A 12,004-nucleotide genomic window follows, 5' to 3' on the forward strand; every position below is an offset into this window, starting at 1 on the left:
ATGTACTTGCCGGCTTTTTTTATCTTTCAAATTTGGCTGGGTGGGTAATAACACAGTTTTCTGTGGTGTGACAAACTCAGAACACATACTTAATTTTGACTTTACAGGGACTTTAAATTAACATCAACCCTAATAAATGGCACTGACCCAAACTGTACAGCAAAAAATATAGAAAAAATATAGCAAGAACAAATAACAACAAAAATAAGCAAACAAAAATTAGACAAAACAAACATAACAAACAAGCAGACATAAAATGTGATGCCTGAATAACTGATTTTAATATGTTTTATAATTAAACCTTGGAAGATTAATTTATGCCATTTAAGTCACACAGTAACATACCTTTGGGAGCAGGTCCAGGAGCTGTAACAGGGCCCTTGACTGCATCTGTTTCAGAGATCATTTCAGATTAAACAGATACCAACACACATACAATTTAAACATTTGTATTCTGTCATCTTTTACTCTCGTTGGGCCTCATTTATGAAATTAACATACAACAGAAAACTGGGTGTATGGCCATTTCAACACAAAACAGGGCATTTATCAATATGGACGCGAGCGGTGGCTACGATAAAATCTCACGTCAGGTCTCAGCTAGTGTACGTAAGTATTTGTGGAGAACTGTATTTTATTCATAGAGACAGCAATGTTTATAATATTATACCCTGCTGCTCTTTTCTATTCAATGAAAGTAAATGGTGACCATGGCTGTTACATTTTCAGAAATTCACTTAAATTTCAGTCTTTTCTATAGATCATATGGCTTTAGAAAACTATGAATATAAATACATATCAAGTCATATAGACTACTTAAATGAGGCAATTTTGAGTCAGTATTTTCTGGAACTTCACAGTCCCTATTGGTCCCTATCCACTATCGTGGTATAGAATACAATAGCTCAGACATTCTACTAAACATTTCCATTGGAGTTTCATGGAAGAAAGAAAGTCATACAGGTTTGAAAAGGACGTGAAAGTTAGTAAATAGGTGAATAATTGCTTTCATTTTACCATTATGAATGTGCATACTAGCCTAAGGTACAGTGTATAAGTTTAAACAAATTTGAATACAAAATAGATAACTCACATCCATAATAGATTAAGAAACATAAAAACAATGTCAAAGTTAGTATTTTAAGACAAACATGTAAAAACACGACAAGATACTTTAAAAAGTAGAATGCACAAACTAAAGACCACAAAGACACAAAAACACAAAGGAACACCAACAACAATAACAATTGATACAGAAGACATGAAAACCGAGACTCTACCTGTGGGTGGAGATACTTTCTGTTCAATTGGAAATGCTGTTGGCTTTGGTGCCACAGGAGATGGTTCCTTTTCAATAGTTGGCTCTTTAAATGAAATAATACCACAATCACAACCAAAAACAGTGAAGACAAATGTGGAATAAGATGTTTTTTAAATGGACAAGGAACATTTAAAGTTAAAGACAAATAAGAACAATCACACATCATACCAAATACTATAGGACCAGCAAAAACGATTGCCAGTTTTGCTTTAAATAAGTTTTGGAGGATATATTGTTTTATGTTCTACTTTAGCCACAGTTGGCTTCAGGAACTGGTTTCTTTTCAACAATTGGCTCTTTAAATAAAACAATGCCATAATCACAAGCAATAAAAACAAAGATAAGCTAAATAACAAGGACCATGTAAAGATCATTAGACTAACAAAACAAGCAAACACATACCAAAGACTGACAAATAATAATCCAAAATAATAAAGGCACATGTGAAAAAATGTGTAACTGGACTGGTCAAAGAACATTTAAACATGACGACAAAAGTATATATGAAACAAACATTATCAAAGAAGTGTTTCTTCCAGTTTTGCTGTGTACCTTTTGATGGACGAAATATCTCCTGTTCAACTGGAGCCACAGTTGGCTTTGGGACTTCCGGTTCAGGTTTCTTTACTAATTCCGGTTCTTAACATAAAAGTAAGCCATGATCACAATCAAGAAATAGACCCTGAACATTTACAGGTGAGCATACAGACACATTTTCACATACTGATCAAAATAACTGAAGAGTAATAGCACCAAATTTCCCAGCCTTTTAAGTACTATTTGTAGGTGAAACAACTTTTCACACAGGAGTTGCAACAGCCTGGGTCTTCTCGTCTAATTAAGAATTATAACATATTCAAAATACAAGAAGCTAAAGAAGAACTTTAGCAAAAAATGCAAGCACATGACTTTTAAGACACAGAAAAGAAAACCACAATTGCCTTTTCGGCAAATACATGAAGGCAAATCATTTAAGAAAAGATTGCAATATACCAGTTGAGGCATTTGCTGAAGATTATAAGGTTTACCTCTTTCAAGTACTTTACGCACTTCCGTCAACTTAGTTCCATTTTCTTTTGGTTTAACTGATGGTGTTATCTCTGGTGATATTTGAGGGGTTTCCTCCTGTGATCTGTTGTTTTCATGAATAGACTGTTGTAAGTGAATATACTCTTTCTTGTGAACTTCCATTTCTCTCTGAATGGCCATCTCTATTCTGGGGGTGTCTTCTCTCTTTTGTAGAGGCATATCTTCCGTTTTTTTCTTTTCATCTGGCATTATTTCTTGACTTCTCAGTGACGACTCAATGCTAAGTATCACCACAGCTTCTGGAGAAGTTTCAATGTTCTCAATATGCATTTCTTGCTTTGATGAAGTTCTCTCGGGTATCTCCTTTATTTGTATCAATTCAAAAGAAGATTCTAGCTTCCGGGAAACCTCTGTTTCAACTATTTTCAAATCTTCAGGAGCTAATTCTCTACTGTGATTAGAAGTACTGTGTAATTCTCTACGCACACCCATCCTTACAATATGTTCTTGAAGAGACAAAAATTCCTCAGGTTGATGAGGCATCCTTTCACTCTCTTCCGCAATTTCCTCCTTCAAAAACATTTCCTCCGTGTAAATCTTCTGAGTTGCTTCCACTGTGTAGGGATTTTGGTCAATTTTCTCTTCAGAAGCTGCAAAGACTTTAAAGATGAAAGATTTTCAAGATTGCACCATGCAACGGTGGTAGACGAGTTTTCAACAAAACATGCATACAAACATGACATTTCAATGGGTATGTAAACATATTCCCTACAGTAATCTAGAAAGGATAATTTGTTATAAAAGAGAAAGGATCTTAAAATATCATTCGTTTGGGGATAATCTTTATGTTGGCAGTATAGTAAAAATGCAACTCTTTTCTCTTATTATTGAAGGTTATTGAAGGTTCTTTAGACTTGTTTATCTCATAGCAGATTAATATATATTAATAATATTAAAAATGATTTCCCAGATAACTATGATTAAAATGTTAATAAGGTTACCCTGTAAATAGTGGGACATCTGTTTTTTGTAGCACAAACAGATCTAGTAATGCAGAGATACAAATTTGATATCTCCCACGACCAACCAAGCATACCTTTGGCTAGGGGCATCTCAGTCTCCATTTTAGCTTTAGTCACAGGCTTTTTCTCAGATGGTAGTTCAGCAGCCTTTACTTCAACCGCTTTGTAGATATAAAAATGTTACCAGACAAAGAACAACACATTAAGAAGAGTAAATAAGATCAGCAACCCTTAAGACTTAAGAGAGTTTGTACTGATTGCTACCCCATTATTGCAGGGCACATTTAAAGAGCTTAATATGAAGATTTAATAATACCTTTCTCTGGATGACCCTCCTTTTTGTGGGCAAGTGCTGGCTCACTGATTTTAGGGGTTTGTTCACTCTTTGATGGCACTTGGTTTTTAGCTTGATCTTCTTGCGGTAACTCTGAAGGTTTAGGGGAAGGTTCAACGTTTCTGACTGATTCTGTTTGGGAAACTTCTCGGGAAGGTGGCTTTCTTGGTTCAACTTTAATCTCTGGTGGAGCTGATGTGACTTCTTGTTTTCTAACTGGCTCAGGAGCCTGGCTTTCTGTAGGTTTAAACGGTCTAGCTGGCTCTACACTTGATGGCTTGGAGAGGACAGGCAAATTATCTTTGATGGATTCATCTTGTAGTAGTGTAGAGGCTTCTTTCTTTGGTGGCTCAGCAGCAACAAGTACAGGCATTGGTTTTCTATCTAGCTTTACTTTTGGTGCTTCTATTTCCTTCATCTCCACAAGAGCTTCAAAAGAACACATATGTGTTATACAGTGTATTATCATAAAAGATATGCATTCACAGTAGAATGAAGAAGCTCATATAATAAAAAGAATCAATTAGTAGATCAAGAGAAGAGTTACACATGCATTCCAAGAGCACCATTTTTGGTGACAAAGCTTTTAACAGACAACAAACAAAAGTGAAAGTGTGGTTTGCAAGAATTATACTCAATAATTGTGCTTTTTAACTATTGAGATTTAAGAGTTACCTTTTATTTGAGTAGTGTCTGGCTTTAGAGGTAAAGCCACATCTTTTTTAATAGCTAAGGATGGTTGAGGTGCAGCTTCTGGCTTCTTTGGAGCTTCTGGTACTTTTAAAGAACAAAAAACAAAGTAGCATACAGTAAACCAAAAATATAAAGCAGATTATACTTTATATTCTTAAGTTGAACAAGAGGTGGATTCTAAGAGTTGAGGACTGCACATACAACAAATTTAGGAAAATATTTGTACATATCATACTTGACACATACAGACATGCTCACAAAACAAACACAAAGTAAAAACTGCAACACAGACAACGAATCACACACAATACCTTTGACAGAAGGTGCCTCAACTTTCTTTGCAACTGCAGGCTTAGGTTCAGCCTCAGGTTTTGGTGTAGCTTTTGGCTCAGGCTTGGGCTCAGGTTTAGGTAGAGCTTTTAGCTCAGACTTAGGTTCAGGCTTTGGTTCAGCCACTGAAGCTTTTGGCTCAGACTTAGGTTCAGGCTTTGGTTCAGCCACAGGAGCTTTTGGCTCAGACTTAGGTTCAGCCACAGGAGCTTTTGGCTCAGACTTAGGTTCAGGCTTTGGTTCAGCCACAGGAGCTTTTGGCTCAGACTTAGGTTCAGCCACTGGAGCTTTTGGCTCAGACTTAGGTTCAGGCTTTGGTTCAGCCACTGGAGCTTTTGGCTCAGACTTAGGTTCAGCCACTGGAGCTTTTGGTTCTGCTGCCAAATGAGGTTTAGGCTCTGAGGGTGTAGGTTTTAGAATATCTATAATTAACACTGATATTGCTATCAATTCTCAAATGAGACTGACAACACAAACACATAGACATGAATTATACAGCAGAGGATTTAGATATTTCTGTGTAAATCACAGATAAACAATATGTGAAGCATGATAGAATATTAATATTAAGAATATTTTACATACTAACAAGAAAATGGTACAAGAAGAAACGGCAAATTACAGTTACACAAATATCATATACATAATATACATACATTTAAACTGGATAAAGAACACATTTAGACATACAATGTATATTACAGTATACACACTGAAAGCACACAGCTGATAATACCTTTGCGTATGGGTTGTTCTTTTTGCCCTGTCACCTTGACAGATGGGACTTTTTTCTCAACAGGCTTCTTGTCTTCAGATTCTTTAAAATATCATGGCATCACAGGAACAAAATTGAGTCGCATATTAAGCATCTTCAAACCAAAGAGCTACATGTACAGCAAGTACGCAAACAGATTTGATATGGTAACATATCGATCTCAAAAAACAGATTTGGTTTAAATCTTTTGGTGGAAAACAATGAACACACAGAGGAAGAAACACATGAACAATGCAAAAAGTCAAGTAAATACATAATAATACCTTTCTCAGGAACTGAAGGCTGTACAAAAGTTGTTCCAGGTTTCTCTTCTGGTTGCTTCATAACTTCAGGTACATAAAAGATATCAGCTTTGTTAAAATACAGCTGCAAAGCTTAAGCAGAGTTTAAGTAGCCAAAGTGTCCATGCTTTTAGCATGATTGCACACGCATTAGAAGAAAACATTTATGGACATACGAACAAGGACAATCATAAAAAAGTACATAAAAACCGCAGTGACATAATACACAAACAGAACTCCCAGACAAGGAAGGAACCAAAAATGATTTTGGTTCAGCACAGACATGTTGTAAGTGTTTAACTGGAGGAAAAAAATAAAGCAGTTGGCTTGGCATACATAAATGTTAAGAGATAATCTGGGACAGCCATAAGCAAAGTCTGGCACAAGCATTTTGCCTTCATCCAATACCTTTCTTAGGCGCCTCCTCTGTCCTTTCCACTAGATGTTTTGTTACAGACTCCTCAACAGGTTTCTTCAATTCTAATGAGAACATGAAACAAGAACTTAGGCATGAACATAGACACACAAATTCAGTTTTTAAACACACACACACAAAGTTTACAGCACAATACCTGTGGATTAAAAATGTTAATGATGCTGAACTGAAAATGATGGAGGACCTGGTTATTGAAGGATGGGACTGATGATGTTTAACAGTCAGTTACATTAAAATATATGTAAAAAAAGGAGAGAATTAAAAGAAGATGAAATGAAGAATGATTAAAATGAAGATGAGTGAAGAAACTTGTCACATACAAACAAGACGAGCAAAATGTTATGCTCTTAGTTAAAGACTCTAAGACTGCTAATCAGTATACCTTGAGTTACACTCTCCTCTTGAACTGTCCATTTCTGACACTCTACCATACAATACATATATTTTTAATGTTATATATAAAAACAATTTTGCAACAGTAATTTTATGAAGATAAAAAAATGTTAATGTAAATGCAAAGATAAGAAAGAAAGAAACGGCTGATGGTAATATGGTAATGTTAGTTTATCAATCCATTCAGGAGATGAGATGATGGAAGTGTATTTTAGTGAATGTACTCACACATTAAGGTTTAATAAATATTAGAGATTATTTCTAATTTGAAGTAGTACCTGTTATTTCAAATTTTTCTTCATAATGAAATTCTGAGGATTCATCTTTTAAACAAAAGGCAACAATTGCATCACTGTTAGGTGAAGTGAAACTTCATGGTCTTCTATTTATATATTTGTTTATTCATATATACCTTACCTTTAACACTAATCACAGATGACACATCTGGCACAAATATCGATGTATCAGGAACATCTGGATAGGTTGAGATATATTTTATATATTTATTTCTTTATTTTTTACTGATTATGTTAAATGAAGTTTGCTTATACATTTTGTAGATTTTGTATAGAAATTAGTTGGGGTAGGGTATTTGAGGAGGAGTAAATAAGAGACGATTTATCCTCAGAAACAATTTAGTGCACAATAAACCACTTACCAAAAGAACGTGTTCTTATTTCAAATTCTGCAAAAGAAGATAAAATGTAATTGCTGTTGACTAAACTCTAGTAAACAAGCCATAATTTGATGCTGCTGTGGATTTTTACCTTTTCCTGACAAATAAAGCTCAGCTGTACTTTTAGTTTCACCAACGGGCTCCAGGCGCGCAATCACAGAGTACACGCCTAAAAGATTTTCAGTGAAGTTAATTTTGTTTAAATCTGTTTAATTCTAAATATACAATGAGCCACTGGGAGGATTCATGTACACACCTTCATCGTCAGAGGTTACGTTGCGGATGATCATAAAGTGCCTTCGTCCCTCACACCTGAAGGTATATTTCAGGCTCTCTTTAAGCTCCCATGCATCTTTATACCAGGTGACGACCGCGTTATCAAAAGACAACTCGCACTCAAAAGTGGCAGACTGATGCTCATTCACCACAATATTCTGAATGCGCTTGGTGAACTGAATTTGATCAGCTAAAAATAACATAAAAGGATTTGAATGGTTAATTGTCTCAAAATGCATTTAATTTGTCATTTCACGGTTTTCAAAAAAAGAGCAAAAAAATCAGAAGAAATGTAAATGTGCTTTCAAAGGCACACACACTTTGTTTTAATCCAACACTTTGTTGGTACATAATCAACACCACTATAGCCGAGTAATTTTAAAGCACAAGAGAGAAAAATTAAGAATGCTTAGCAATTGCTAGTAAGTAGCTGAACGAGAAGAGGTTAGTAATTTCCTTACATAAAAAGACAATCTATGTGGTCCTTTCTTACCATTCTGACAATTACATTTCTTATACAAAGCAATTCTACCCTTTTACCAGGTGACGGTTCATGCACATGACCTTTACTCTCTGTAGAATATTGACGTAAATGTGCCTCAATTCGTAATATGTTCATCAATGTTGTTTTAATGCAAAGTACAATGTCTTTAAAATGGACTTACCCAACACTGTCAGTCTGGCACTGGATATATGTGGCCCACAAACGACACGGTAATTTCCCTGGTCGCTGGTCTGACAGTTCTTGATCTTCAATATTTGGCGGTCACCCATGAGTTTAATGTCGTATTTATCACTAGTTTCTAGCTTTTGTGTATCTTTATACCAAGACAGTGTAATTTCTGGATAGTTGATTTTAATTTCACACTCAAACACAGCCTCTTTGTTAACTTGTGTTGACTGATCTGTGACGTCTTTAAGCAGGGTAACAGGCTGCAAAAACAAAATATTTATACATTTAGGTCATCAACATGCATCTGATAAGCATATGCATGAATATGCAAATATGTTTAGACTAAAAATTGAAGCGGTGCTACTTCAACATCCCAAAGAAGGAACATACTTCACTGTGTTCCATTCTCCTCTGCAAATCAGCCACAAGCTTAGCCAAATCCTCATCACTTTCTCTTCCATGTTCACTTTCCTGATTCAAAAAACAAGGGCACCTATTAAAGCTATTTGTTGCAGATTTCAATCTCAATAAGGTGTAAGAAAACATAAGATTTGTAACATCTGTTAAGACAAAACAATTTAGATTCATCTACCGGTCTTCCACTTTCTTCACCCCTCTCCTTCTTCAGAAACTCAATAGCTTGAAGAAGACCCCGGAAGTCTGTGATTCCATACATACGAGCGTATTTCTCATACTCTTTTGGATCTACATTTCTTAGCAACTCAACAATGTCAATGTCTTTATCTTCCTTTGGACTTTTCTGCTTTGATGGAGTCCTGAACGTAACAGAACAGAGTAAAAGTTTATAATCATTACAGAATTGTGATTTTCAGCTTTACTGACAAGGAAAATCCCAATTTCAGACTCACTTCTTCAGTTTGACCACCTCTGGCCCAGATTCTTTTTTCTCATCAACATTCAAGTCTGTGCTGCACTCAATTTCTCCATGTTTGTTTGAGGCAACACATCTGTACTGACCAGAGTCAGATTTGGTCACCTCTTTAATCTCCAGTTTAGACTCTTGGCCTTTTTGATGAATGTTGATGCGACCACCATGAGTCATCTGCCTCCATTTGCCCTTCATCCACTTCACATTGGGAATGGGATCACCACCAACTTTAGCAATGAAGGTACCTGTACCCTCTGTAATCCAGAATATGATGTGATTTCCATTGTGTACATTTCATTCTAATCTAAAAATGACATATCTACACTGTTTAACAAAAAGCAGAAACTTACTCTCAACAACATGAATGCTCTTGGGCTCCTCAATGAAGAACAAGTTATCCAGTTTTTTAACTGTCTGAGGTGCTGTAGGGGCTGCCGGTGCTGTTGCAGGTGCTGCACCTGTTTTATCTGAGTAATACCGGCAATGGAACAACACATTAAGAAAATTATAAAAATGGACTGAATTCTAATGAAGGATACTTGGCATATTTCAGCATTTGAACAAGTTTAGTAAATATGCAATAAACTGTCACAAAATCAATCAAATCAAAATAAACTAATAAAAATCAACTCATAAGCACCTTATAGTTAGCAAGATATATCACTTTGCTTTTCAGACAATAAGCATGTCTGAAAAAAGATCCTTGGTTACTGAAGAATAAATATGCATGTGAAAGCAAATCTTCTGAAAATATTATCAAGATCACTGCTGCTTAGTTGTGTACTATTAAAAAAAGGTAAAACTATTTAAGAAACAGCAAGATCACGTGGATCCAAAGCACTTAAGGAGCGTGCAAAACAAGATGTGGATATTATTAAGATGGTAAAGATACCAAAATGCATGATGATGAAATAAGACATTTAGATATTGGCTTATATCTACTTGGTACTATTAGAAAGGTTGGGAATATTAGACCCAGAAGTAGAAAATAAAGCAAAGAAACGAATTACATGTGAAGAGTTCAAAGCAAGAATATGTAAGGTTAATAATAATACTACATATTTAATTTAGCTGCATTGAAATGCACAGTTTGATTATTACAGAAAAGTTAGATAGTTCGAATTACCTTTGAATGTGACTTTGGCCTTGGAGAATTCACTACCAGCATTGTTGGTTGCCTTGCACAGATAATCTCCTGCATCAGATTTGGATGTCTGGTTTATCTCCAGGGTGGCTGTGCCATCCTCAAAAATCATCCTGGTGGTAGAAGAGGATGTGACCTCACTTCTGTCCTTCATCCACTGAATCTTCATTGGGGGAGACCCGCAGACATGGCAGCTAAGGTTTAGCCTTTCGCCCTCACTAACTGTTACTGGTTTTAGGGGAAGGTCAAAAGTCGGAGGCCTTTTTTCCCCTAGGTATTAAAAAAGTGAAGAATTTCAGCATTTTCACCTGTCCTTTTCAGTGAAAGGTAGGGGAGTACATGTTTATGCAGTACAAAAGAAAGCAGAATCGCAGTAACACACAAAATCACATACCGGTAAATAGAATTAACATGCAAAGAGGAAAAGGGAATACAGCAATAAGTGAGAAACAAGAAATCATGCAGTAAGACCATATTGACTACCTGTGATGTTAACCACCACCTGGAAGGAGGCAGTGCCAGCTTCATTAGAAGCTTTGCATGTATAAACTCCACTGTCTTTGACACTGGCCTTCTTGAGACACATCACAGCAGTGTTGCTCTTGAAGTAAATGTCATAGATGTCTGAAGTGTTGAGTTCACTGTTATCTTTGTACCAGCTTACAGATAGAGGTTGTGACCCAGATACTCGACCCTCAAGCTTCACCAATTTTCCCTCAGCATCCTCAATGTGCTCTGAGGGTTTCTTAGTGAAAGTTGGTGGAATTTTGCGCTCTGAAAACAAAACACATTTCACACAAGGTCACTAATATTAAAAGCAAAATACATATCACAAAGAGTTTAATGGAGCATGTGTGTTCCTTTTGTTGATGTTGTTGTTTTCTTTTCTTTTCTTAAATCAAGTTCTTCACTTGGATGGCAAGACAAGCACCAGAATTCTAGAAATAACAAAAGCTTTCAGTCCAAGAATTAATCCCTCTTAAATTTAAACTAGATTAAGAGATTATATAGTAGAAAAGCATAATTAAATGTGCTTATTAAACGTGATATTATAGTGAAATTTATTAAATTTAAGCCTGAAGTGTAAGCTGTGGACTACATGAAGCAGTTATTATTTAATGCTCTATTCAATGCATTTTTGCTACAGTGTTTTAGTTTGCATTAGTGTTGTTATTGTTATGATAATTTAAGTAAATCTTTGATAACATAAAGTATAAATATTAGATAAACTTGGTTGCCTTAGCAACAAACTGAAATACAAAAGTTTAATTTGAAGTACTAACTTATTCAACCTAAAACTAAAATAAATTCAAAAAAAACAAAAAACAAATAAAAAATGGCACCTAAAATGATAAAAGTAGAAAAATAAAAGCTAATTCAAAATATTAATAAATATAATATATTATATAATATATGATATATTATATAAATGATATTAAAATAACACTAGATTGCATTTGGCTATTGTGCACCAGTGCCATTGTTAGAAGTCACTATATACTCTAAATTGAGCTTAATGAAAAAATCCCATAATCGTTTTATAAAATACTCAAATTACTATTTTGGTTTAATTTGGGACGATAGTCATTTCTGTTTTTCATGTTAAAATGCTAGTAATTAGTCCAGAGAAAGGTGATCTCTTTGAGAGAAAAAAAGTATTTGGGGAAAAAAGAAGCTGAAAAGTATTGTGAGGAACTGAAAAGTTGGAACTTGATCTGCAAATTCAATCAAA

At 35.2% G+C, this 12,004-nt stretch overlaps 1 protein-coding gene across 7 annotated transcripts in view; it reads right to left on the reverse strand.

Moving 5' to 3' along the window:
* ttn.1 (titin, tandem duplicate 1) overlaps nucleotides 1-12,004 on the reverse strand; it is a 138,150-nt gene that overhangs the window by 93,020 nt on the left and 33,126 nt on the right. Inside the window, exons 45-67 of one of the 7 annotated variants that reach the window (XM_079617483.1) lie at nucleotides 10,756-11,046; nucleotides 10,255-10,542; nucleotides 9,479-9,595; nucleotides 9,109-9,382; nucleotides 8,832-9,015; nucleotides 8,630-8,710; nucleotides 8,232-8,499; nucleotides 7,547-7,756; nucleotides 7,382-7,459; nucleotides 7,273-7,299; nucleotides 7,032-7,088; nucleotides 6,893-6,937; nucleotides 6,194-6,265; nucleotides 5,768-5,830; nucleotides 5,466-5,546; nucleotides 4,711-5,127; nucleotides 4,382-4,483; nucleotides 3,689-4,135; nucleotides 3,447-3,533; nucleotides 2,350-3,009; nucleotides 1,874-1,960; nucleotides 1,281-1,364; nucleotides 346-390 (exon numbers count right to left, since the gene is read on the reverse strand). In XM_079617483.1, coding sequence (XP_079473609.1) covers nucleotides 346-390; nucleotides 1,281-1,364; nucleotides 1,874-1,960; nucleotides 2,350-3,009; nucleotides 3,447-3,533; nucleotides 3,689-4,135; nucleotides 4,382-4,483; nucleotides 4,711-5,127; nucleotides 5,466-5,546; nucleotides 5,768-5,830; nucleotides 6,194-6,265; nucleotides 6,893-6,937; nucleotides 7,032-7,088; nucleotides 7,273-7,299; nucleotides 7,382-7,459; nucleotides 7,547-7,756; nucleotides 8,232-8,499; nucleotides 8,630-8,710; nucleotides 8,832-9,015; nucleotides 9,109-9,382; nucleotides 9,479-9,595; nucleotides 10,255-10,542; nucleotides 10,756-11,046 — 4,065 coding nt within the window. The remainder of the gene's footprint in view (nucleotides 1-345; nucleotides 391-1,280; nucleotides 1,365-1,873; nucleotides 1,961-2,349; nucleotides 3,010-3,446; nucleotides 3,534-3,688; nucleotides 4,136-4,381; nucleotides 4,484-4,710; nucleotides 5,128-5,465; nucleotides 5,547-5,767; nucleotides 5,831-6,193; nucleotides 6,266-6,892; nucleotides 6,938-7,031; nucleotides 7,089-7,272; nucleotides 7,300-7,381; nucleotides 7,460-7,546; nucleotides 7,757-8,231; nucleotides 8,500-8,629; nucleotides 8,711-8,831; nucleotides 9,016-9,108; nucleotides 9,383-9,478; nucleotides 9,596-10,254; nucleotides 10,543-10,755; nucleotides 11,047-12,004) is intronic. The other 6 variants (XM_079617484.1, XM_079617485.1, XM_079617486.1 and 3 more) reach the window with 6 other exon arrangements.

Source organism: Phoxinus phoxinus (assembly GCF_949152265.1).
Source record: "Phoxinus phoxinus genome assembly, chromosome: 7".
Taxonomy (NCBI): domain Eukaryota; kingdom Metazoa; phylum Chordata; class Actinopteri; order Cypriniformes; family Leuciscidae; genus Phoxinus; species Phoxinus phoxinus.